The sequence below is a fragment of the Onthophagus taurus genome, chromosome 11, assembly GCF_036711975.1.
Source record: "Onthophagus taurus isolate NC chromosome 11, IU_Otau_3.0, whole genome shotgun sequence".
NCBI lineage: Eukaryota > Metazoa > Arthropoda > Insecta > Coleoptera > Scarabaeidae > Onthophagus > Onthophagus taurus.
The window spans coordinates 13,090,732-13,117,842 of record NC_091976.1 but is presented as its reverse complement, the minus strand read 5'-3'; the positions used below and the strand labels follow the sequence as shown (position 1 = coordinate 13,117,842).

The 27,111-nt window shown below is 32.8% G+C and overlaps 2 protein-coding genes and 1 long non-coding RNA gene across 4 annotated transcripts; 2 read left to right on the top strand and 1 right to left on the bottom strand.

Annotated features, from left to right (window-relative positions):
* The first annotated feature begins 10,926 nt into the window (after positions 1-10,926).
* Positions 10,927-20,258, top strand: LOC111422145 (protein FAM151A). 2 transcript variants are annotated; one of them, XM_023055373.2, is made up of 4 exons: positions 10,927-11,008; positions 19,174-19,302; positions 19,360-19,610; positions 19,659-20,258. In XM_023055373.2, exons 2-4 carry the CDS (start codon positions 19,194-19,196, stop codon positions 20,172-20,174), a joined length of 876 nt encoding a protein of 291 aa, XP_022911141.2. In that variant the 5' UTR covers positions 10,927-11,008; positions 19,174-19,193; the 3' UTR covers positions 20,175-20,258. The 2 variants fall into 2 exon arrangements, with proteins under 2 accessions (XP_022911141.2, XP_022911142.1); XM_023055374.2 differs by lacking the exon at positions 10,927-11,008 and adding an exon at positions 11,390-11,665.
* Positions 20,259-20,456: 198 nt separating this feature from the next.
* Positions 20,457-25,626, top strand: LOC139431936 (uncharacterized). The gene is made up of 3 exons (XR_011641964.1): positions 20,457-20,587; positions 20,661-24,151; positions 24,815-25,626. It is a non-coding gene; the product is annotated as an uncharacterized lncRNA (long non-coding RNA).
* On the bottom strand, positions 24,188-26,600 carry LOC111422150 (uncharacterized). The gene is made up of 2 exons (XM_023055379.2): positions 25,631-26,600; positions 24,188-24,761 (listed from the first exon to the last, which is right to left on the bottom strand). The coding sequence occupies exons 1-2, from the start codon at positions 25,862-25,864 to the stop codon at positions 24,264-24,266; spliced, it is 732 nt and encodes a 243-aa protein (XP_022911147.2). The 5' UTR covers positions 25,865-26,600; the 3' UTR covers positions 24,188-24,263.
* Positions 26,601-27,111: the final 511 nt, after the last annotated feature.

Genomic DNA, 27,111 nt, shown 5'->3' with positions numbered 1-27,111 from the left:
CTCATACGTAACGAAAAACAACGAATCGTCAAAAGTATTCGGAAATCATTTAAAATGATTCATTGCCTCACCTACTCAATAGTGCCTTTGTACACAATCATTATTATTTTACTAACATAAATAAATTAATGTTAAGTTGAATTTAAGACACAATTTAAATGTATGCAAAATTATCTAAATTTGGCTAAACTTATACAAAATTGTCTAAAATATTCAAAACGTATTTAAAATTATCAAAATTTCACAAAGTAGTTCAAAATGTTACTAGATGACACTATTTTATGATATTAACAAATCTACTTACTTTTGTTACAAATTTGTGTGGTTTATTTTATTAATTTAAATCAAAGAGTGTCAATCAGTACGCTGTGAAATGTCAATTGGTAATGACCAGTAGTGACTTTATCTAAGTTCCTTAAATTCTCATCGAGAAATTGTTATTAACGAAGAAGTTTTAAGAAACGAGTGTGGTGTGAATCAATATGGATATGGCGAATGTTGAAATAATTACAAAAATTAATACTGGTGATTATCATATAACAGCAAAACAAATTATTTGGCCTTATTAAAAAACAAAATGACAGTATAATAGATGGAATTGTTTATTGCCGAAAGTGCAACAAAATTTTAAAATATAATAGCAAGCAAACCTCAAACCTCGTTGGTCATAGATGTTATATTGAAAGCAATAACATTGGCGAACGAGAAATAACACATGTAAATAGTGAAGACACAGAGAGTGTACTGCATGCCTGTTCTCAATGGGTGATTGAAGATTGTCGGCCTTTTTCATCGATAGATAGAAAGGGCTTCAAAAAAATGGTTCAAAAATTGATCGATATTGGGGCAAAGTATGGAAGTAATATTAACATTGACGAGCTGATTCCGAATTCAACAACAGTATCACGTTATTACGACTCTTTTTCTCGTCGATGTTAATATTATCAGAAAATTGAACGACTTCCTCAAGATGATATTGTTTATTAACAATTTTATTAATTACAAGATTAATTACAATCTTTTATATGGACTTGTCATATTATTTATTTTTTCGTTAATAATTTGTTTTTCTATAACATACAGTAGTCGTAGCCCACTTTTTAAACTACGGTTTTTTTTTTAATATTTTGGTTCACAACAATTTGCCCCCGATGAAATCAGCCTTTTGATGGTAGAAATCTACATTTCTGGCATCCAAAAGACTGAATCTCTTCACAAGTAAGCATTTGCCAAACTCAAAGTTTTATGGTCTCTTAATTAAACATTGTGCAAATAATAAGATGATAAATTCGTCTTATATTAAGGCCACAAATCAATAACTCTTACATCTAAACATTACAACGAGATAACGAATCGACGTTGCCACACATTTTTCCAGGCTTATAAACTACCGTAAAATTTAACATTTGTAAAGTAAGCGCCCATCTTAAAAGTCTAGCGTTTTTATTACTCATTTGTTTTAACCAAGTCAGAGGACAATGATCTGTTTCAATAATAACATGAGTTAAATATATGTAGGGTTTTAATTTATTTACTGCCCAAACTAATGCGGCACATTTTAACTCGCTTGCACTATAAGCTGGTTCTCTCTCAGTTAGCTTTTTGCTTAAGTACAGTACAGGGTATTCTTTATTGTCGTCATCACGTTGGGATAAAGTAACTCCCATTCCTCGTTTTGAACAATCAGTTTGTACTATAAATTTTCTTTTATAATTGGGAGCTTTTAACACTTTACTACTAGTTAATTCTTGTTTTAATTTATTAAATGCATTTTCTTTCTCTTCATCCCATTCAACCTTGTTTTTGGCTCCTTTTCGTAAAGCGTCTGTTAAAGGACTAACAATTTGTGCATAATTTGGTATGTAATGATTATAATATCCAGTTACCCCTAAGAAGATTCTAATTTCTTTTTTTGTTACTGGTCGTCGAAATTCTTTTATTGCAGCTACTTTTGCTTCAGATGGAGTTCTATAACCTTGTCCTATTTTATGTCCCAGATAAACAACTTGAGCTTTTCCCCACTCACATTTCTTTGCCTTTATTGTAAGACCTGCCTTATGCATAGCTGTAAACACAAGTCGCAAATGTTTCAAATGATCTATCCATGTCATTGAATGTATTGCTATATCATCTAAATAAGGTTCGGCAAATTCGTTATAACCATCCAGAATTTTATCCATTAATCTTTGAAAAGAGAATGGGGCGGATTGAAGTCCGAATGGTAAAGTTACTGGTTCAAATACTCCTCGATGCGTTATAAAAGCTGCATATTTACCTGCACGCTCAGTCATTCCAATTTGCCAATAAGCTCGTACAACAACTAGCAGACTTAAATATTTTGCGTTACTGCACCGTTTCACACACGCTTCTATGTTATGTACTGGGTGTTGTTGAGGTAAGAAAATAGCATTTAAAGCTCTATAATCTATTAGTGGTCTTGATTCTTTACCTTCTATTTCTATTGTAATCATCGGCGACGAATATGGACTGTCGCTTGGTTTAATTACACCTAAGTTAAGCATTTTATCTATTTCTTCGTCTATAATTTCTCGTACTCTCGGAGATTGTGAATACGGTTTGGTTCTGATAATCCTTTCTTCTTTCAAAGCAATATCATGTTGAACCAAATTGGTTCTACCAGGGCGATTTGAAAATAACCCAGGAAATACTCCAATTAAATTCTCCAAATCCCTCCTTTGCTCTTCTGTAAGTTCTCTTTGATTGTTGTAAAACTTCTGTAGACAATAAAGTTTCTTCCTCTTTCTTTTCCAATTCATATATATTCATTTCTGTTTCTTCTTCCCCCGAACATGTTACGTACATCGCAACTATTTCAGGTTTTTCATAATAACGTTTCAATAAATTTACATGTACAAGGATTTGCTTTCTTCTTTCAGTTAGTTCTTCTAATACGTAGTTGGTATCTGATATTTTCCTTACTACTTTCTTTGGACCTTCCCATTGCATTTGTAATTTAATCGTTCTAGCTGGCTGATATATCATCACTTTATCCCCTTCTTTGTAAATAACTTCCTTTGCTTTTTTATCATAATATTTCTTTGATGTATTCTGTGCTTCTTTCATACTAATTTCTACAATTTCTTGCATGTTTTTCAATCGTTCAAGTAATTTCAATACATAACTAACTACTGGTTCGTTAGTATCTCTGCCATTCCATAAGTTTTTCAACATACTTAATGGAGATCTAATTTGCCTTCCATAACATAACTCTGCAGGACTGAAACCATGTGCCGCATGTGGCGCACTTCTTACGGCAAATAATGCTTGATCAACGTGCTCGTCCCACTCTTTTCCATGTTCATAACTCAAAGCTCTGAGTATTCTTTTAAACACTCCATGAAATCTCTCTACTGCGTTTGACTGAGGATGGTATGCAGAGCTGTGGATTATTTTAATACCACTTTGTTCCAAAAATTCCATAGTTAGGTTGCTAACAAACACTCTCCCCAAATCTGTCTGTATCTCTGAAGGGAAACCAACTCTAAAAAATATGCTCAATAATCCTTTTACCACAGATTCTGAGTCAGCTATTTGTAATGGTATTGAATCCGGAAATTTAGTTGCACTGCAAATCAAGGTAAGTATGTACCTATTCCCCTTTTCCGTTTTAGTCAAAGGCCCGACAATATCTACGTTTACTTTTTTGTACGGTTCTGTTATAATCGGAACTCGACACATAGGCGCTTTCACTTTGTCTGTGCTTTTACCTACACGCATACATACGTTACAATATTTTATTTTATTCTTGACATCTTTATTTAGTTGACTCCATCAATAATTTTGTTTTATTCTTGCAACCGTCTTCTTACATACTAAATGGCCCATCCACATATTATCATGCGCAATATCCATTATCTTCCCTCGTCACTACTTGTTCATAGTGTCTTCCTAATTTGTCTACAAATATTCGGTGTAATATTCCATTTAAGATTTTAAATGTAACACCATTTTTGTCTTCTTTATTTTCTGCTTTATCATAGCATTCTTGCAACGTAGGATCTCCTCCCTGCAATAACCTCAGTTTATTAGGATTTAACTTCGTTATATCATCATAATCAGTTTTTTCTTTAGGGATTATCAACATTTCTTCTAAAATACTTTCTTCCTTCTTTTGTTTATCTTTTTCATTTACTTTGTTTTCCTGTCCTCTTAATTTTTTAAGCTTTTCATTTTTCTTATTTTGTTCTACTGGAATACATTGTTGTTCTAATTTTAATTTTTTTGATTTTGATCGGGTTAATGCAAATACATTTTGTACATTATCCACATTACTGAACATTTCCCACGTTCTATTGGACAATAGATACGAGTATCCGTTTGGCAAATTACTTGTAACTGCAGCTTCTGTTTCAACTTCTCCTATTTCTGGTAAATTTAACTTTACTACAGCCACTGGTAAAGCCACACTTTCTTCATTCAGTACTCCTCTAACATGTACATATTTCCCAGAATAATGTCTTGTTTTGACAATGTTTTTATGTACTACATCATAACTCGCAGCTCTGTCTCTCAAAATTTTTACTTCCTTACCATTTATTTCCCCTTTTAAAGTATATGGAGCAAATAAATCTTCAACTTCTTTCTTTGTATTTAAGTTAGCTACTACTTGCTTATTTTCTTTGCTTTCTTTGAAATTGGGACATTCTTTTGATCCTTTAAAATGACCTATACTTCCGCAAGCATAACATTTAAATGGTCTTCGTTTATCAAAACATCTCTTATCTCCTTTCCTTTCGCTTTCTGTTTCCATATTGGAAGGATTATTCTGATTTGTTTCCCTTTGTGTTGATGTTTTATGTTCCTGTTTAAATTTATTATATCCATTTCTATCCTTAATAGGACCCCTCTTCGAAATGTAAACTTCTGCCTGTTCCGCTGCTTCTTCAATTGATTTTGTTTTATTGTGATCTTCAACCCAAAATCTCATTTCAGATGGTATTGAACTGTAAAACTTTTCTAAACATATTAATTGTATTAATTTATTTATATTACTGCATATCCCTTCGCATTTAATCCATTCTTTAAAATTATTCTTCAATTGATAAGCAAATTCAGCATAACTCTGGTCAAATTTCTTTTTACTATATCTAAATTTGGCCCTAAAGACCTCAGAAGTTAACTGATATTTTTTTAATAAACTGGCTCTAACTTTATCATAATCCTTCGCATCTTCTTCGCTTAATCTAGCCACAACTTCATTTGCTGCCGTTGACAATACACTGGTCAATCTCAGTGGCCATGTTTCTTTCCCGCAGTTTAATTGAGTACAAACCCGTTCAAAGTTGATTAGGAATAAACTCATATCACCCTCATCTTTAAATGGTTGTAAATACTTGTTCATAGTAAAACTATTGATATTAGAATTACTAAAATTAGAATTCTCAGAAATACCCTGCACCCTAAACTATGCCAGTTTTGCTTCAGTATCTAACTTAGCAATCTCCAATCTTTCAATTCTCTCTTTTTCTTCTTTTTCTTTTTTTTCTATTTCAATTTTTTCTAATCTACCCTTTTGAGGATTTTCAGTCCAAGTCATTATTTCTATTTTTACCTCACCTACAGTGTAGTTAGAATTTATAATTTCTTTAATTATTTCTAATTTTCTTTTCTTTTCAGGTAATTCAAATAACTGTGAAATATATTTTAACTCATGCACCGTGAAAATACAAAATTCAGCCTCAGAACTCATTTTATTTCTGATATAGACTAATAACGTAACATTTAATTTCAATTAATAGTAAAATTAATACAATTCGTTTAGATTAAACTGATCCAACTTACAAAATAATAGCAATTAGTTGTTTATTTGTTATTAAAACTCTTTCAATGAGACCACAAAACCTCAAGTGAAAACAAATGCTACTTACTATTTATAATTTCTGTTGAATCTCTATCTTTTCTAATTAGAATTACGTTTCTCCTTTCGGTTGCTGTTGCTCCGTGAGCACCGTTTCTCCGTCCAGTCGCTGTTCTGCAAATTTCGGTTTCCTTTCCGGTCGCTGTTGCCCTTTGAGCTTCACTTCAAAGACTCGAAGGCTCGTTTTTATGTAAACGACATGGCAACGGAAAGAAAACAACAAATAACTCGTGATTTGTACCCTATTATTGCCGAAGGAGTATCAATAACTTGTGACCTATGGACCGACAATTTTGTTAAAAGAAACTTTTTATGCGCCACTTTACATTTTCACGAAAATAGCCACCTCAAAGAGTTAGTTCTAGGAACCAAAACAATGGATATGGACAGATATACCGCGGAAAATATTTCTAAAAAATCAAATTACTTTTATCGGATTTTGAAATTAAAGATATGAGGAATGTGATATTTGTAAGTGATCGGGGTTACAACATTATAAAAGCGTTAAAGGACCACGAACGCATAAACTGTGTTAATCATTTGTTTAACAATGTATTGGAAGCTGCATTCCAAAATACAGAAGAGCTACATCCAATATTTAAGGCCTGTAAAAAATTGGTTAAATATTTTTTAATGATTAAAATCCAAATACATGAAATTCCTCTTGATTATGTATTTATTTTATTGTTAAGTCATTTAACGTTTCGAACTATTTACATAGTTCATCATCAGAAATCACTATAAAAAAGAAATTTAAAAAGCAACGTCGACGAAATTATCTCCTTTATGGAAATCGTTAAAACAAATTGAACGTACAACGCATAGATTATTACAAAAACAGAAAACAAAAAGAAAAACAAAAAAGAAAACAAAAACAAAAAAGTACCTTTGTCGAGTATCCCTATTGATTAATTTATCAATTCTATCAGTAAATTGTGTATATTTCTATGATCTTACATTTTATAAATTTTTCAAATTACAAAACATTTCAACGTGTTCGTATGGACTTAGCGACTATAAGAAGGAATATCGTGACGGAACCAGTTTTTCTTTAACAATGTGTTCTACGGAAATCAATACAATTCAATTCAAATTACAAATTTAAAATTTACCAATATCTAAAAATACAATTAATTAGTAACTAATCATATATCTAATTTGTTTATTATGCCTGCATAATAACTACCTATATTTCCTGAATCTGATTTAATATTAAATATTAATATTAGTGTAGATGTAAATTTTGATGTACTGAAATGGTGCAATAACCATGCAACGGAATATCCCAATTTATTTAGAATTGCAATTAAAATTTTGTCTATTCCTTCGAGCAGTGCTGCTTCTGAACGAATATTTTCTATGGCGGGAAATTTAATTACCGAGAAAAGAAATCGTTTGGGGTCAAATAATGTTAACAATTTACTATTTTTTAAATTCATTTGAATCAATATAAGATTGATTCAACATTATAAATTTAGTTTTTGAATATTTTTCTATTATTTTCTATTTTTTGGTTAGTTTTCATGAAGTTTTGATAAAATAGTTTATAATAGTTTGGTTACTTAATAAATCTATTTTTTATTCTTGTTCTATTGTTTAACAATTTTTAAAGTAAATAAACATTTTTTTCATTAAATATATTTTTTTTTGTTTGGAAAAACTTTGTTTTCCAATGTGATGGTGTATCGAAAATGACTTCACTAATTTCATCTCGAAAAAACTGTTAACAATTAAACTTTGGAATTAAAACATAAAAATCTTAACATGTAAAAGATTATGAAAGATAATTAAACATGTTTTTACGTAGTTAATACAATTTTTTGCGATTTTAAATAATTAATTAAGTTTACATTACATAGTCAACATTAAATGATTATGGACAAATTTTGTGATTTTAAATAATTTTACTCATTTTGAATATTTTTGATAATTTTTAAACAGTTTTTTACCACTTTTGTACTTTTTCAGCAAAATTTTAAATTTCAATACATTATACGGAACTTTTCAAATGTCTTATTCGCGAATGGTTCTAAACCATTCGCTGCTTTTGAATGAGCACGGCACTACATGATTCACACTTCTGTTGACGAATGAATAAATCATAGCAACAGCGAATTGATTAATATGATTCGACATGAGAGCCATTCGGTGCAGATCTCGTAGTCGACAATACAGTAATTTAAGAAAGAGCACCACACAACATAATTCACTATGTGAGCCATTCAAAAACTGAAAAATCGGGAATATCTCCAAAACCGTTGAAGATAGACACCATGCTACCTGCATAAAACTGAAAGAAAATTAAATTTTACATCCAGTTATGCAAAAACTGGTATATTGTTCCATTTGGAAAAATTAAGTCATCCATGATTAAAAAGTTCTAAAATTACAGATCCCTACTTAAGAACTCCGTAATATAATAAATGCATAATTTTCTATTAGCAAACGTGTGCTCTTTTATTGTTAATCCAAAACAGAAAACCAAATCTTTCTAGCTTTTACAGATTTATAAGACGCTGCAAATGTCATTCTTTTCGAAAATCGTCATATAATTGAAGAGCCTGGTGCAAGAATGGGAAAAGTAACAATATGTAAATTGTTCAGTAAAGGCAAAAAACTTTTTTTAATTTCATGTTTGTGTTTAAAATGATTATTTGATTTGTATAGATAAGAATGACAATTTTATCTGAACAAATGTCAGTTTTTCCATATATTGTGAAATCATAGTTAAAAAAACAAATTGTGGTGCAAGAAGGGGATACGTGAATCCATATTTAATTTTTTTGGTGAGAGGTTGGAGAAAGGATCATATAACATTCAAAACTTTTTATTATTTAAAAGAAGGCGAACAAACACTTTTATCAAATAAAATAAACAAAACAATTTCTAACAACACGTAATAGATAATATAGATATACAAATGCCATACGTACTTCACAAACCGCTAGAGAGTAATGTGTGTTAGAAAGAGATAGCATTAGTTTAATATGTCTCCTGTACAATTCAAATGGCCATGTCGAAAAAGTACGTCTGTTCTTCTAAGGGATGTAACTCTACAATTATATTTAAGCCGAAAATATTTTCTTTGAAAGGAAAATCATTAAGTAATATCTTTGACAATGTTTAACATATAACCTCCATTACTAACATAACCTACATTTAAATGTATGTGGTGAAATAATCTAAGTAGTACGTCCATATGTTGATTCATACCATTTTTAAGCGATCTGTCACTGCCAACTCTCGTGGTTTTTACTATATCAAAAATCTTAGAAGAGCTGTAGGTGACTGAATCGGAATGTGAGTTTTTATCACTTTTCAGTGAACAATTATTATTATTACTCGTTACCGCGACCTATAAGATCTATTGTAACTTTAGCCCTCCAAAAATTTAGGGTGAATGTAGGTCCTTGATGAATCGTAGTATTGCGCCATTCTTGTATCTTTATATCGGTAGGTGTCAAGAGAGCTTTACCGAAAATTTTGTGTCTTAGACGGCCTCTGGCGACGCAATTACACAGTATATGTTCAGCTGTTTTTGACTCGTCGTTGCAAAGTCGACAAGTTTGATCCTCAGCTTGTCCAATGTGGAAGAGGTGGTATTTTAGGAGCGCATGGTCGGTCAGGTAACCTGAGAGCGTCCTTAGATCCCTTTTGTTGAGGCATAAAACCTCTTTGGTTTTGTTTTGCGATGGAGTTATCATACTTTTCGCTTGTCTGTGACCTGAAAGTTCTTTCCAGCGTTTGAGGCTTCCTAACTGTTGATTATTTGTTTTAGATGGCTTTTTTGTAGTCCACAACCAGGTTGTGGTCCAATAATTGCCCTCAATGTTACTGTGACCTGGAACCCACCATAGGGTAACATCATTGCTCCTAGCGAGTTCTCTCAGGTTGCTGGTACACTCTCTGATCAGTGCGAAGTCACACGTGTACGCCTACATTACCTTTAGGGCAATGCACCTTTCTCTCCCTGTTGTAGGTTCAACGCGGTGCAGAAGTTTATAGCAAGAACTTCTGCTTGAAAAATGGTTATGTCCGAGCTGATGGGCAGTTTAATGTGGCTATTCGGGCGAACGATAAAAATACATTTCATTTTGTCCATTTTGTTATAATTTCCAGCTTTTCCTCTTCCGAAAAATTTCTGACGCATCGTTTGCTGCACTTGCAGTCATTGCCTTGCTATCTTTCTGGCAGAAGGCAGAAGTTTCTCCGTTGATGTGGACTTGTAACATTCTTCTAATTTTTGTATATTTCGTTTCCATTTTTCCACATTTCTTTTACGACCGCGCTTCCGTTTCACTCTTTCTTCCTCTTCAGACCTTTCACTATCCATTTTATTAAAATCACATTCACTGGAAGAGCAAAACATTGCGAATGACATTATAAAACATTAATTTTTCAGTACCACCAACATAAAAAAAATTCAATATTGTTCTCACGGTACAAAATAATCATTATTTATTTTTATTATTTATGTGCGGTGGACAAATAATAGTATAGGATTGTCTGGTGCAATAACGGTATAAACGCTACGTAACTTATCCCATTATTGCACCCGTCTAGAACATGGGATAAGTGATTTTCTCTCACAATTCTGATTCAGTTGGCAGAACATAATGCGTATTTATGTTAAACAATAAATACGAATTTTTTTAACCGTTTTTAACAAAAATCCCATTTTCTTAAAATTTGGCCTATATCCCCTTCTTGCACCAGACTCTTCAATTCAAAAACGATAAACCATTGAAATTTCACAAAGAATCCAAAAATGTAATAATATTCAGGGTGTTCCCTTTAAAATAATAAAGTTGATATCCATTTCCGGATAGTCCACCATTACTGAAACTAATTTTAAAATATGTAAACTCAATTATAATTCGGCTGTGGACCGAGGCAACTTAGGTGGGACACCTGTATGTATAAACACTTATTGTTCGCAGAAAAGATTTTCGAATAATATTACACACTTTAAATTAAATTATGAATTTTAATGTAAACAACTCTTTTGAAATACTTTTGCGCAAATATCTAAGTAATCGATTTTAAGAAAGTTAGGTTATGTTGCAATATACATAACCTATAAGTTACATGTGATAAGGACAAATTCATTGCCAAATTCGCCAAAAATAAGTAAGATTCTTTTGCATAATTTCTAAAATTCTTATTCTTATGCAACCAAAAGAACAATATTCAATACATATTAACCTTGTAACACTTTATAAACAAACTCAATATGTACACCATCTGGAACAACTCAGTATATCGTTTATCAGTTCTAATTTACAACTATTTAAATTTAATCGTTCCAACTATTGTTAATAAAATGAAACACATCACGTTATATTTTTATAATCGTTAACAACCCATTGTTTTTATCAAGTGTAATGATAACACGGTGATATTTAAACAAAATAATATAAAAACATTACTCAGGCATAAAAATATTTTTCTGTTCTATATAAACATTCTAAGTATGTATATAGAATCAAAAAGAATTTTATCGTTCGCATTCAAGTGTCATCCATGAGTTATTTCCTTGGAATCACGAAGTGGTAAAAATACGTAATTCTTATCGTTAACACCTAGTTTATAATTCTGCGCGTCGGTTTTTACCCAGACTTAAGTATACCTCACGACCTAACGTTTTCTACTTAAATAGTGTTGTGCTGCGTTAAGGTTCACATCACCAATTCTTATATTCTTTATCAAAAAGAAAATTTAAGTTTTTTTTTACAAATACACCAAAAAGAAATAAAATGAAATTAATTATTTTATGTTTAATTCTAGGTAAGTTTCAAAAATAATTATAATTTTATTCTATGTATTTATTGTTTTAACCTGAAGGTGTTTCAAGTAGATTTAAAATTAGACTTGGTTTATTTGAATAAGCAGTTAGATAATTTTTGGATTCAAATTAAGTTTTGTTGTAAATTATTATTAACGTGTTAAATAATTTTGCAAGTTAACGTTAAAAATGTGAAGAAAATGTTATATTTTGATAAAGTATCACGATTTTTGTGGTAAAATTAGTCAGAAAGTATTAATCATAAGAACATAATTAAATTTATTACCCAACTATATCGTTATCTTCAGTTTGGTTTAAAAATTACTCAAAAAATTTAATTAAATTAAATATTTGTAATTTTTATAAATATTTGTTAAAGAAGTGGATTTATACTTAATAAATAAACTATTTACTTAATAACATTGAAATTATACCGAGTTTTAATCGAGTTAGTTATTAAAACGCACAATTTAATTTAAACAATACAGCAATTTCTTAAGTAAGCATATTTTCAAGACGTAACAATAATAAAGTACTTATGTTAGTAGAGGTCATAATATTTTTACTAAGAAGGTTGTTGTTTATTTTCTCGCATACGAGAAGTATAACATTTTCCCTTCATAATTTCGTTTTATAATATTTAATAATGTTTATTCTTCAAAATTTTTCCAACTCCCAATTTTTATGATGTGTTTTGAAATTTTTCTTAATCTTGATCGCTTTTAATTTATTATTTTTTATTAATAACATTTTTATCTATCGTTCCAATTTTTAGACTTACTTGTATTTTTATTAATAACATTTCCATCCATAACATATTTTATGCCTATATTTTAGAGTTAAGCCATTTTTAATGATTAAGGATTTTTCTATTCTTAATAAAAAGACAGTGATAGTTCAAATGAAAACATTTATGAATGCTACTTTTATGAATTTGTTTTAATAATGTTTATCAATAGCTTGTTGTTTTAGACTTCCACGGAATTTTATTTTTTCTTTTCGAATGACGTCAATGTTCTATTACGGGTTTTTGTATAAAAATTGAAACTAGTCATAATTAACCGTTAATGATTAAAATATGTATGATTCATATTATACTCATTGTAATTTTAAAGTTACTTCCAGTATCGGTTCCAATATCTGATGTCTCAAAAGATTTTCAAAACATAATACAAATCTTGATTGAGTTTAAGAAATGTTATTTCAAAAACTAAATTGGAATTTCAAGAACGGGCCTTACCCATTACAAAATAGATCTTTTTTGCTAAACATGAACTCTGCATTGATGTTTGTATCATATATTGGTTAGATATCAAGATGGTATTATTCACATCTTGAAATCCTTGGTGATATTTAGGAGGGTGTAAGACTAAAACAAAACTAATGCAATATCCAGACATGTTTACTATTCTTCCTATGAAGATAGTGCCTTCCAACTTAACCCATCCCATCACGAAATAGACCTCTATTGCTAATCATGAACTCTGCATTCATGTTAGTATCATATCTTGGTTAGATACCAAGATGGTAATATTCACTTCTTGAAATCCTTGGAGATATTTAGGAGGATGTAAGAGTAATGCAAAAGTAATACATTGTCCAGACACGTTCACTGCTTTTCCTGTGAAGATGCTGTCCATGTAGATTACAAAATAGACTTTTTTTGATAATCATGAACTCTCCATTAATGTTTGTATCATATCTTGGTTAAATACCAAGATATTTAGAAGGATGTAAGACTAATGCAATCTCCAGACATGTTCACTATTCTTTCTACGAAGATACTCCCTTCCAAATTGTTCTGAGGTGTCAATCCTTTACGTTTTACGTCCTCGTCACTACATTCATGGATTAAACTCGATCCAGGGATGCATTGGTTTGATTGTTAACCCAAACATTTGAGTCAATACTTAGTCACTCGGAAACATTCTCTTCGTGCAATTCTTCACAGCCCTGAACATTTTTTAACTACTTTAATACTGTCGCCTGGTTGACTTCTAGATCTGTTTTATGACTTTGCCTTTCAACACCAACTTACAACTTCGAGGATCCTTAAACGTCATTACGTCATGTTTTGTTTTTTTTTTGTGAAAAGACGAAGCAGAAATATTGATGATTTTCACATATATTCCTAAATATTTGTAATGATTTCGAAGGAAATGTGGACGTTCTATCCTTGTAGATAGAATGGTATCAAACTCTGCACTCTGCTTTTTGAGGTCAGGCAATACGTCTTGTATTATCGAATATTTTCGATCGTCTTGTTATATAATATGTGAGCATATAATACTTTGAACTCTCATAGGTGTCTTCATGTCCAATCATATAATTTAGCTTAACCAAGAAGGCAGTATGTGTATAGCAAAAAGATTCGTATTTACTGGACGTGTATTGGAGATGATTTATGTGGTTTTAACTATTCTCAGTAATTCCTTAGTATATGAAGAGTTGTTACATACATTGGAGACCAATCAATCATTATTAGAAATTCTTGCTAATTCTTGGCATTTTATCCATTCTTTTTTGACTATGGATATTGGTTTAAATTTTCCCTTTCCGCAGCTTCTTTTTCCAGCAAAGTTTTGAGGAGAATATTTTGATTGAATTCGAATTGAATATTTTGAAGTGATTATTTTACAGGCAGTATGAAAGACATTAAACATTTGAGAATCTTCTGATATGGTATCCTATTTACGACAGAGTATCCTTTTATGGCTTTGGAAGACTTTGGAGAATATTAAACGGTAATGACCCCATATACAGGGCTAAATTGATGATGCCATATCTGGTAATCTGATGCTTTGTCAATGGTGTGCCGGAAATCATAAATCCTTAATCATCAGCTAAAAATAAATCCAGAAAATAATGTTCCTGGCACATCTCAACATCATATCTGATATCACTAAATAATCACACCTATTACCTTTCTGTATCGCTCCAAAACCTTTCTTAATATCGTCCCCAAACATTTTGTAATATTGTCTTTTAATAATGCCTAACATAGTTTTCAATGTCTCATGTCTCAATGTTTTCATAGTCATCTCTAACACATATATACCGTTTTGTACATCTCACAATATCGACTTTGATATTTTTTAATGTAGTAACGGATCAGGACTCAGTGTTATCTCTATTACCTCTCTACATCATCGTCCCAAACATCTATTAATATGATAACCAAGATAAGGATGAATTCTAATAAGGCGGTGGTAACTCTTACACAAAAACTGATGTTAATTGTATTCCATATTGATGTCGTTGCTTGGTGTGTTATCATAATCTTCCTCCAAGAATTAGTGAAAGCGTTCTTTGACAACCTCCGCTTGCTTGTCTGTGGGGTAGTGGACGTTTATTAGTGCAAGAAGGATGTGCACCCTGTTTTACCAGAAGAAGAGGCAAATTTGCCAAGGGCCAAGAAGCGAAGAAAACTCTAAAAATATATTTAGAGTATTTTAACGAACACCATACGACATAACATAATTTAATATTTAGGCTAATATATAAATTAGTATAAAGAAAAGTAGTATAATGTTTATATTTTTATGTTGTACATATATCCTATTTTTGGTATTTATATTTGAGTACTTATTCCATTAAACACCTTTTTAACTGAACTACCTATTTACTTGAACATAAGGTCGTCTCCCATATTTGGGTGACGTTACCTGTCGCCCAGATATGGGTGACGTGACGACGAAGTTGTTAAATAAGCTCAACAACAACGGCATAGTATGGCGGCGCGACATCTTGTTGGAGAAATAACTGCCGTTGGAATCGATCCATTATGAAAGACATGAGATTATTTTGTAAAAAATCTAAGTATCTCTCTTCAATCAAGGTTCCCTCAAAAAAGCAAGGGTCCGGGATAGGATCCCGTACTATTCCGCACCTATGAACATTTACTCAATGTAAGGAGGAAAAGGTCGGAAAAAATTATGTTTTTGAAGAAGTCTTAGTCGTAGTTGCAAAATTGTTGCAAGTGCTCACAAAGTTGCACTTTTCTACCAAAATCATATTCATTGAGTTCGTGAATGAGGTTTACTTTAAAGGGATGTTATTTTGCAGTTTTTAATATTTTATAAACCGTTCATTTACTAATGACCGGATTCGACCCAATATCCCTTACAGCAACAGGAGGGTTTTCTTGCATAGCCAAAACTACGTTTTGTTGAACCTCCCCTGAAACATTTGGTCGACCGGCCTTCGAGAGATCTCGTATACGCCTATGAATTTTAAATTTAGTCACAACTCGGCTTACCATACGTTGGCTAATAGCGATCAGGATATGTTGTATTGAAGAGTTCAACTACTTTTATTCTTTCCCACTCGAACAAATTACTATTTCAATAAATTAACAGCGAAAACAGTCAACTGAAAAGACGCTTGAAGCTTCGTATTATCGCTACTCATTGCAAAGACCAAGTAAAGTCACATTATCGATGAAACACTTATCAAACGTTGCCTCTTAAAAACCGGTGCTATTCTTCTTGGACCTTGGTGTCTGATGGTTCACACCAATGATGATATATGGCCGATAGATGGCAATGATAATATACCGATAATATACTGCCGCAAACATAAAAATTCAGGTAGTGGAGGCCATGAAAGAATCAAACTTTTTCACAATGCAGTTGGACAAGACTACGGATGTTGCACATTGTAGTCAATTACTAGTTTTCGTTCAATATACATAACGAAACAATCAAAGACGAAACGCTGTTTTCTACAGAGTTACCGACAACTTCAAAAGCAGTTGATATAAGGTTCGTTCCAACCACAACTTTAGCTGCCAATTGACGGTCATTCGCCTGCGTAGTTGAAAAGACAGCTAGATATCTCCGAATTCTTTGACAAACATTAATTGTCATGCCAAAAGTTGATAGGCATATGCACAGACAACGCTCTCCCAATGCTTGACTCTCACTCAGGATTCGTACAGTTGGTCAAAGAAAAAAATCCTAATGTAACCGTTATTCCATGTTTTGTACACTGAAAAGCTTTGGCAGCAAAAATACTTTTAAACAAATTCAACGATGTTTTAAATTTTTGCATTAAAATTGTCAATTATGTTAAAAAAAAGTGCGTCAAACACTCCACTTTTTACGGAAATGCGCTGGCTCTTAAAAAGAAATATGTTATCGAGATTATATGAGCTTCAAGATGAAGTAGTGTGAACTGTATGAAGAAAAATCTACTGTCCTAGCAGTAGTGGCTCATCTGTGGTGAGGCCGCCTCTGAACGATCTCGGCCTTTGGTAATACCGCTGCCACCAGAAATAGTATTTCGCGCTTACTAATTCGTAGTCTGAAGGACCCCTAACTGATCTTAGCAAATCAATCAAAACTAAATGAGGAGCGCGGGGTCACTATTTCAGAGCCGTGGGTTCTTGCACTCAGGCTCTGTCAGGAAAAGGGGAAATCAAAAGACAAGTATTTTAACCACACTTAACACGTTCGCTGCCAACTCTCAAGGTAGTCGGCTCCGCGCGGAGTCGATGGCATATGGTACGATAGCCGACTGGCTCCTAGCGGAGTCAGTGGCACTGAACGTGTTAAACTATATTTACAAAGTAACAAAAAAGAGAATTGATATGGAACAAAATAAAGCTTAAACCTATCTATATTACTTATGACCCGACGTTACTTAAAAAGAGATCTTTCTGAATCTAACCCCGACAGCTAATTCTCGTGACAGATAGGTGATAACGGAAACTGGCAAATAGACTTACTCAGGACTTGTATTCCGATTTGGTGGCACGTCAAGGGATCGCAACCTTGGACCCTTGTTTCTTTGAAATGAAACTAAGTCGATATGCGATAAAACTTAGAGTTGGCGTTAAAGCGAATTCTAAGTTGCTGTCTAACGGAGCGCTGATGGAGCTTCGATTCAAAAATCTCTTAGAGTATGATTATAATTGGAGTCGATTGTGATTGTTATTGTCATTCTCTAGAAAAAGGTCTTACAAGCTCTTAAGTAACCTTGGGTGTTGGAGGGCTGCAAAAATCTTCTTAAGGCGTTCCTATCGCCTGGATGTCCCCGTCACCTGGGGCCAATCCAAAATACGGGGCGGATGTTTTACAATAATTTTCTGAGCCAATGAGGGAATTTGGGGAAGGGAACAATTTTTGACCACGGGGCCAGAAGATAACATCCGCCACTAGCTAATCCCAAAAATCATCACGTAATTCCCAAACTGTGGGACCCATCAAACTTTACGTTGTCTACCGTCTATTTTATTTTTAACGACTTCTTCGTTATCTACGTTTCCCCATAAAATTTCGTAGACATAATTTTTCCCAAAATTTATCACGACGTCTGGTCTTCATCCCGGTGTTAACGCGAGATGTGATTTTTGGTTTCTAAAAGAAAAAGGTTGCACGCCAGGAATATATAATTCGTATAGTTTATTCCCAAAAACCATTAAATAATTCCCGAATTATTACATATCTATCGGATATTTTCGATTCCTTGAATTCACTAAAGTTGAAATTGCAAGGTGGAGACTCGAACATAATTTATCATCGAGATGCCATCGCGTCGTATATTGAAAAATTGCAACTCTGGAATCGCAAAATTTTAGCATGTAATTATTCTTGCTTTCTTAAATTATTTTCAATCTCAACACATGCGCGTTTTAAGGAGGTTTTTGAGGATACTGATAATATGAAGAATAAAATATAAAACTATTTGCAGCAACTCACCGATAAATTCAAGCGTTACTTCCCTAAATCGTATGATAATAACATTTATAAGTTAGCCATGGATCCTTTTTATGTTAAAATAGATGCGCTACTAGAAACACTACTAGAGCAAATTTTTTATTACTTATTTATTACTATTTATTACTTATCACTATTTTGTGGAAAATATCTCAAAGATTAGCCCAGCATAGCAGACCAAGCGCTGTAACTGTATTTACCCTATTCCAGCACTAGTTTGCGCGAAGGGCGTTTTTTGCCGTTGTAGCAATAAAATTAAAATATAGAAATAAACTTAATGTAGGCTATACCACGAGAAACGCGAATGATTGATCAATTTTCGTTATTATTTTCCGTATACGGTACAGATATTACGCCCACTAATTGACGTGTGTTAGAGTGAAATAGCATATCACGAATACGCTATTTCGTAAGTTTTCACGCGATGAGTCACTCTCACTTCTGGTGATACAGAGTATACTGCTAGTGATCTACGTTGTGCGCTTTCTTCTATTCAACTTACAATTGGAAATCTTGTCAAAAGACAAGTAAGACAAGAAAACAGTATTCTTTTGTAATAAAACTTTTACGAAATATGTACGGTGAATAAACTGGACCTTCGTCTAGTAGATTAAACTACCGGATTAAAATTCTGTTACATTACTTGTTACCTATCTCGTTACAATATTTCCATTTGTTTTCGAGATACAATTATTTTATATGTTAGTTTCTGATATTATTTGAAATGCAACCCAAGTTCTTATTCTTGTAGGATTATTTTATTATTAATCATTTTTTTCTATTGTTTTTAGGGTTACTTCACAATGCTGAAATGGCTTATTTAGATGTAAATACATTTTTTGGAGTTAATGGAAACTTAACCCAAATATCTTGGTCACATGCTGTTAATACTCGAATGTTATTAAATCAAGCTTTAAGTTGTAAGTTTTCACTTGTAAAATAGTTGTAATTATTTTTCTTATCATTTAATTTTCCAGCCAATATAAAAATGATAGAAGCTGACGTCGTTATTGGTACTGTAAATGGAACGAACTTTACAAATATTCCTATTATGGCTCATCCTCCCGCAAACACTTCAGATTTATCGTTGAAAGATTTCTTAGAAACAATACACGCACATAATATACAAAACATTACAAATGGCAATAAAAAGGGTGTTAAATTAGATTTTAAATCTATAGAAGCTTTAGAAACAGCTGTTCCTATTATGGATAGTTTGTATAATAATGTAAGCAAAAAAAAAATTTTTGATTTTGTTCTAAATGGACTTTTTTAGATGACTTATCCTCTGTGGATAAACTCAGATATTTTAGCTGGTCCAAAAGAAGCAACAGCAATACCGGTTGATCCAATTCGTTTTTTTAAAGCGACAAAATCATTTAAAAATTCAACGTTATCCGTTGGTTGGACGACAAATTACGGTCCAAGTATTACCACAGCTTACACCAAAGAACATGTAACAACAATGTTATCCACCATAAAAAATAACAACGTGACTCAACGGATTACTTATCCGGTTCGAGCAGGAATCGCTGCTTCCAGTGTTGATCAATTAAGTGATTTGGTATCCCAAGGCGACTCTACTTTAACCATTTGGTCGAGTGAAGGAGATCCTGTAAATGTACAAAATTTGAGAAGTTTGATCAAAAAGGTTGGAGTAAAGAAAACGTTTATTGATGTTCCTGCTAGCCTCGAAAAAGATTTGAATTTGGGTGGTTTAGGAGCTGCGGGATCGTTAACTCCTTCGTTTATGGGGCTTGTATCAATTTTAGGTTTATTTTTAGTTTTATAAAATATTAAGAAATATTTGGATTATGTATTCTAAAATTAATGCCTTTTTGCTGTATTTTTAAATAAATAATTTACAGAATTTAAATTATAGGTTTATTTCGATTGAAAACTAATATAATGAAATTGTGTTTCATTTATATGTTACATACACGTTTATATTAATTCCAATTAATATTTAATATAATGAAAGAAATTTTTCACGTAAATGAACCGGTTAAACCTCCTCCACATTCTCGCGGGTCTTCACGAGCACTTCAGTACTATGACTAACACCGAACTGGTTGCAACAGCTGCTGCTGCTATTTGTACGTATAATTTTTATAATTATGTAGATATTTATTTAAAAAAAAAGATTAAAAAATCGTGGAGAAAAAAGAAATGGTGGATGTTGCCGATACATAAGAATAGAACGAGGTAGGTACGATTAATTTTTTGTATGATTCAAAAATAATATCAAAAGTCAATGTATATCATTTATTTTTTGTAGGGATTGGATGAAGAGACAAACTGCTGAATTACTTAATGACTACTACTTGCTGATTACTAACTTTCATAGGATGTCTCCTCAAGATTTTGAATATCTTCTGCTTCAAATTGCTCCTTTAATTTCTAAGGAAGACACGCAATTAAGGGATGCAATACCAGCGAAGGTTCGGCTAGCCATAACCTTACGGTTTTTAGCTACCGGTGATTCATATAAAAGCCTTCACTTCCTATTTAAAGTATCCAGCCAATCTATATTCAAGGGCGGATTTCTAAATAGGCTAGGTAGGCTGTAGCCTACGGCGGCAAATTTTAGAATGCGAAATTTTTTACGCGGCCAGTAAAATTTTACTTTTAGACGGTCAACATATTCGGTTAAACTAAATTTGATTAATCAGGACTCTACCATACTTTTCTACTCAGAATTTTTTCAATTTATAATATTTATTTTTTTTCAAAATTTTTTTGTTAGCAAAGCGTTGCACGGCGCCACAATACGACTCGTCGGCTTTGTGGCAGAATGTGGCGACGTAGAGCCGCGTCTGCCGGTTATTTTTCTCTTAAAAATCATCGATATAATATTGCTTCTCCTTCAATCGTTATTTTATCGCAAAGCAGAATCATACATGATACACTTAGCGACTTTATTCTGCAGATTTTTATATAAAAGTTAATTTAGAATAATGTAATGCATAATTGAGCTATTTAAAGTGATCTTTCATGTTAGTGAACCATATGACAAATAATAGAATAGTCTCGATTACTACAGGCCTTTTATTTTATTGATTTTTTGAGATCGCACTTGTAAGTATATTAAAATTTAACGCATTTTTATTTTAAATAACAATAGTGTTATAGATTACGTACAAATGGCAGATGGTAGAAAGCGTTTAGGCTGATGGGAATACAAAAAAAGGGCAGAGGAGAAGCAAAAAAAACAAACCGAAATCTTGAAAAGAACTACAAAAATTGATTCTTTCTTCAGCAAGAGTATTCCGGAACCACCAATTGAAACATTCGCATGACCTTGTGCATCAAAGGAAACTAGTGTTCTATTGACCTCGTCTGCAGATGAAGATGTTCCAGAAAACAGTGATGAACGACAGGAGAAGAAGGATCAACCGCTATTTCTGCCTCCAACTTTTCAATTTGAGAAAGATCCTGCAAAGTGGATTATTAATGATGAACTCATAGACTTTGTGGCACGTAATGGCTATTCTCAAAATGCAGAGTCTGATTATCAAAATTCTAAAAGAGTCTACAATGACCAAACACGACTTATGAGTTCATCAATTTTTAAAAGAGAGTTTCAAAATGGTGAAGTTTCAAATCGACAATGGATAATATATTCTGAAAAAAATGGTAGTATTTACTGTGGGCCTTGTCGTTTATTATCCAAAGTAGCCACATCCTTTTGCGCAAATAAAGGATTCAATGATTGGAAAAACCTTAAACACTGCGTCGAATCGCACGAACGATCTATAAATCACAAAAATTCTGTGGTTCCTCTCAGGGCAAGGACTTCGAATAAAAATTTAAATAATATGCTAAATGCAGAGAGTGATCAAGAGAAACAATATTGGACTGAAGTTTTACGTCGCATTGTCGTTATCGTAAAAAAATTAACAAGTCGTGGTCTTCCATTAAGAGGTTCTGATGAAGTTCTTGGATCAAGTCATAATGGAAATTTTTTAATGGCAGTGGAACTATTAGCCGAATTTGATCCGTTCTTGAAGGAACATATAAAGAATTATGGAAGACCAGGTAGCGGAAAAACAAATTATCTTTCGTCAACAACGTACGAAGAAATTGTATATATAATGGCTCAGAGGTATAGAGAAGTTATATCTGCCAATGTAAGGATAGCTAAATACTTTTCTATAATTGTGGATTCAACACCTGACATATCCCACGTCGATCAGTTGTCATAAGATATATCCAAGAATGTGGATCACCGACAGAAGTATTCCTAAAATTCGTACCGACTAGTTGTCATAAATCCGAGCAACTGTACAATATAATATCGGAAACTTTAGCATCTTTTCAAATTAATTTCGATGATTGTAGAGGTCAGTCGTACGATAATGCTGCGAACATGTCGGAACTTTATACCGGCCTCCAAGCAAGAATTAAGAATATAAACAAATATGCGGAATTTATACCCTGTTCAGCTCATTTTCTAAACCTAGTTGGTACGTCGGCAGCTAATTGTTGTAAGGAATCGACAAATTATTTTACGTTTCTACAAGATATCTACAATTTCTTTTCGGCATCTACGGTACGTTGGGAGAAATTGAAGAAGAATGATGTAAAAACAATACCAAAAAGTCTGTCGTCCACGAGATGGTCATGCAGAGATCATGCCTGCAAGGCTTTAATGAAGTCTTGGAAATGTATTTACAATACTCTGGAAACTATTTCCAATGACAGTTTAGAGAAGGGGATTTCGAAGGCAGAAGCAATGGGACTAATTAAAAAGATGGCCAGATTAGAAACTGCGTTCATGACTGTTTTTTGGAGCATTGTTGTCAATCGTATGAATATAGTAAGTAAAAAACTACAGCAGGAAGACGCAGATATTGGATTGGTCATCGATTTGTATAAATCCCTGATTTCATTTATTTCATCTTGCCGCGAAAACTTTAAAATCTATGAAGAGGAGGCTAAGAAATTAAATGGTACACAGAATTACACCGCAAGCGAAAAACGTGCCAGAAAAAGGAAGCGACATTATGATGAAGACGACGATAATGAAGAAGTTCTGTTCGCTGCTAGGGATGATTTCAAAATAAACGTATTTCTTATAATTGTGGATAGATTAATTTCGGAATTAGACCGTCGAAAATGTATGTACGATAAAGTATTAGAAATTTTTTACGTTCTGTTTAAATTTCGCGAACTAGCAGTTGAAGAAATAAAGAATGAAGCATTAAAATTATGTAAAATTTATTCACAGGATATTTCAGATGATTTTATTGAAGAGATGTTGCATCTTAAAGAGTATTTGACACAAGAAGACAAAAAATATATAAATATCAACAACATGTGCAACTGAATCAGGAATCAGAATCTGCTTAATATTTTTCCTAATACTGATATAATTTTAAGAATTTACAAATCAATGGCAGTAAGCAATTGCTCTTCTGAACGGTCGTTCTCATGCTTGAAACGAATAAAAACATACTTACGTTCAACTATGACCGAAAATAGATTAAACGATGTAGCAATTTTATCAGTTCAATCGGAAACTGCAAATTCGATATCATGTGATGATGTAATCAAAATTTATTCAAATTTATTTGACTTTAATACATGTTTGCACAACTTTCGCAGTTTTTATTTCATTTCCTACTTTTAGTTCTGTTACGGATATTCATAGGCGGCGAGTTCGTTCAGCTTATAGACGGCACATTTGTAAATCCGCCACTGTCTATATCCAAAATTGTGCCGGAAGTCTGTTCAGCTCTCAACCATGTTCTTAAGGATGAATGTAAGGTAAATAAATAAGTAAAATAAGGAAAATATCACAAAATAAATATATTTTAACACTTTAATGACATGAAATTGTCACATGTTAAATGCGTATGAAAAGTAATATAAAAAGGAACTAAGAGTTTTGAAATGCTTCATTGATTACATTCCGTAATGAATTTTGGGCGTTTTCATACTGCAAGTTGGTACATTGTTGAAAAGAATGGGCAGGTTCGTACATCATACTATGTACTGAAAATGGAGAAGTGAGTGATGAGGAAGAGGAGTTAACTGAATATGGGCGTTGCACATTTCTGTTGTGAAATATTTGTTGTATTTCAAACATGATGTCTTCTTTATCATCTTCCGATAGTTTTTTTAACTTTTCTGCTACAAGTTTACCGAATACGGCACATTCATCTTCAGATTCACCTTTCTTATTTATTACAGAGTGTAGGGTATCAAACGCAGTTTTCATTTGTTTAGCTGCATCCTGAAGCTCTGGTGGATCCGCCCGACGTCGAATGGTTTTTCCTGTACTTTTCCTTACTTTATCCTGTTGCATTTCCACTACATCGTTACCATTGTCTATCGGCTGGTCTGTTTCACCAACGGCTTCAGAAATAGAGTGTACCTAAAAATAATAAGCATAATGATTTATTAATGCAATTTATATCTATGTTTCAGCTACCCGAAGGGATTTAAAGGGAAGTTTCCACATGCAATCGGCGCAATAGATGGCAAACATGTAGTAGTGCGATGTCCATCTAACTCAGCATCAGATTACCACAATTACAAAAGATCTTTTAGTATTGTTCTTCCTGTTTTGGTCGACAGTGACTACCGCTTTATTTTTGCTGATATCGGAGCAAAAGGGAGAATAAGTGACGGTGGTGAAAAAAATTAGCACAGAAGATTTAAATTTCCCTACCTATTGTCCTCAGCCAGGTACTGAAGGTCCAAATGTACCGTACGTTTTTATTGGCGATGGCATTGGGTACAAATTTGATGAAACTTTATCCTGGAAATCATGGAAAAGGTACACCAAACCGTATTTAATTACAAGTTGTCCAGTTGTAGCGTTTATGTAGAAAATGTATTTGGAATTTTAGCTTCAAAATTCAGAATTTTCAATAAACCGCTTGAAATAAATATTGAATCAGTACCAAATGTTGTGAAAACTTGTGTACTCTTACACAATTTTTTGAGGAGTTCTTCCTCTAGAAATGTTTATAACCTCCCTGGTACGACAGATATGTATGATGATAATGGCATACTGGTGCAAAGTGGCTTATGGAGGCAAGAGGTAGGTGAAAATTGTGCTATAAGGAATTTACCACCGTTAGGACGGCGAACAACCCCATCATGTGTGAAAATACGGGACACTTTTCGTGATTATTTTTATTCGGGGTATAATGTTTTCGATAAAGTATATATATGATTTCATTGTATTGTTGCTAATAAACTAAATTCATTAAAAAGGGATTGATATTTTACACTTACTTCCTCTGTATTTGTTGTTCCTCCACAGTTGTAAATAGACCCCAAAAATTGGTCCATTAGCTCGAAGGCAAACCATATTGGTTTATATACATCTCCGGACGGTCCAGATTTCATAGAAGCTGCTACTTTTCTACAGTATCCCCCATACGTTGCCATTAAAGAATCCTTTTTAGCCTTTAATTCTTTGATTGGCTTTCCAATCTCAACTTCAATTCTGTGCCAGGCGTCATACATTTTTTTTTATCTTTGTCTGAACATTGTTTTGGATCCCAAATCACTGATTCCCGTTAATAACATTCAAGGAACTGCAATTGCAGTTCTTGAACCAACTCACTCATTATTTATTATTATTTATTATATATTATTGTTTTTATATATACGTTTCTAACGAAGAAAATACTTAATACACTAACAATACGCTCAATACTAAATATGAACTAACGATGAAACACGAGAGTGTGGAGTTGTACCTCGTCTTTCCTCGTACTCGTACCTTCGGTCCCTTTGTCTCGTGTACAAAATAGTAGACGAGGCGAGTAGAAGTAGCACGAGGAGCACGAGGTAGGTCGAGCAATACCTCCACACTCTCGTTCCTCGGTCTATTCCGTCCTACCTCGCGAGAGTCTGGAGGGGGTAGATGATGCGGAGCTAATTAAGCCGTCAGAAAGGAAGGCCTGGTTGTACGTGGGTAGGGTTGATATAAATTGTGAGGAAAGTCAATTAAAAGACTACTTAAAACAAAAATTAAATACCTCCAAAATAATAATTAACGAGCTAACTTCTTCTAAAATCTAAACTTTCTTAGCAAATCTTTCAAGATAGATATAGATTTTAATACTTTTGAGAACACTATGATTTCGACAGTTCACCCATAAACGCACCAATTCACTGCATATGCAGTTCTGTACGCGAAAGTGTTAAACTGCTAGACCAAATAGAAAACCCAGTTTTTTTGGCACACTGGTCTAATTGTGAAACGTTAAAACTTTTGAAACTCACTCAAAAAATCAAGCCAAGCACCTTAGTTTGACGATTTTGAATATAAACACGCAATCCTTAGCTAAAAAAATAGACGTTTTTGAGTCGGCGTCAAAAGATACATGGTGGCGTTGGCATTCTTGTAAAAAATGGCATAAGAACGAAAGAACTAAAAGAATTTAAAGCACTTAGCATTGAACTACATATGGAAATGGTGTAAGTAGAAATTGTTAAGAGAGGTGTTGTGGTGATAGCGTTATATAGATCACCTTACGGCGATTTCCAAGTTTTTGTTGATCAAATGAGTGTTGCATTACAGGTTCTAGAAAAACACTATAGAAATCATAAGATACTCTTGGCGGGAGATTTTAATTGGGAAACGGGAAACAGAATAGTGATGCTATAAATAATGCAAACAACAAAAACAAAAAAATTTGGGAAGTAATCAACAAGGAAAGAATAAATAATAAACGAAAATCACAAGATGATGCAGGTCTAAATGC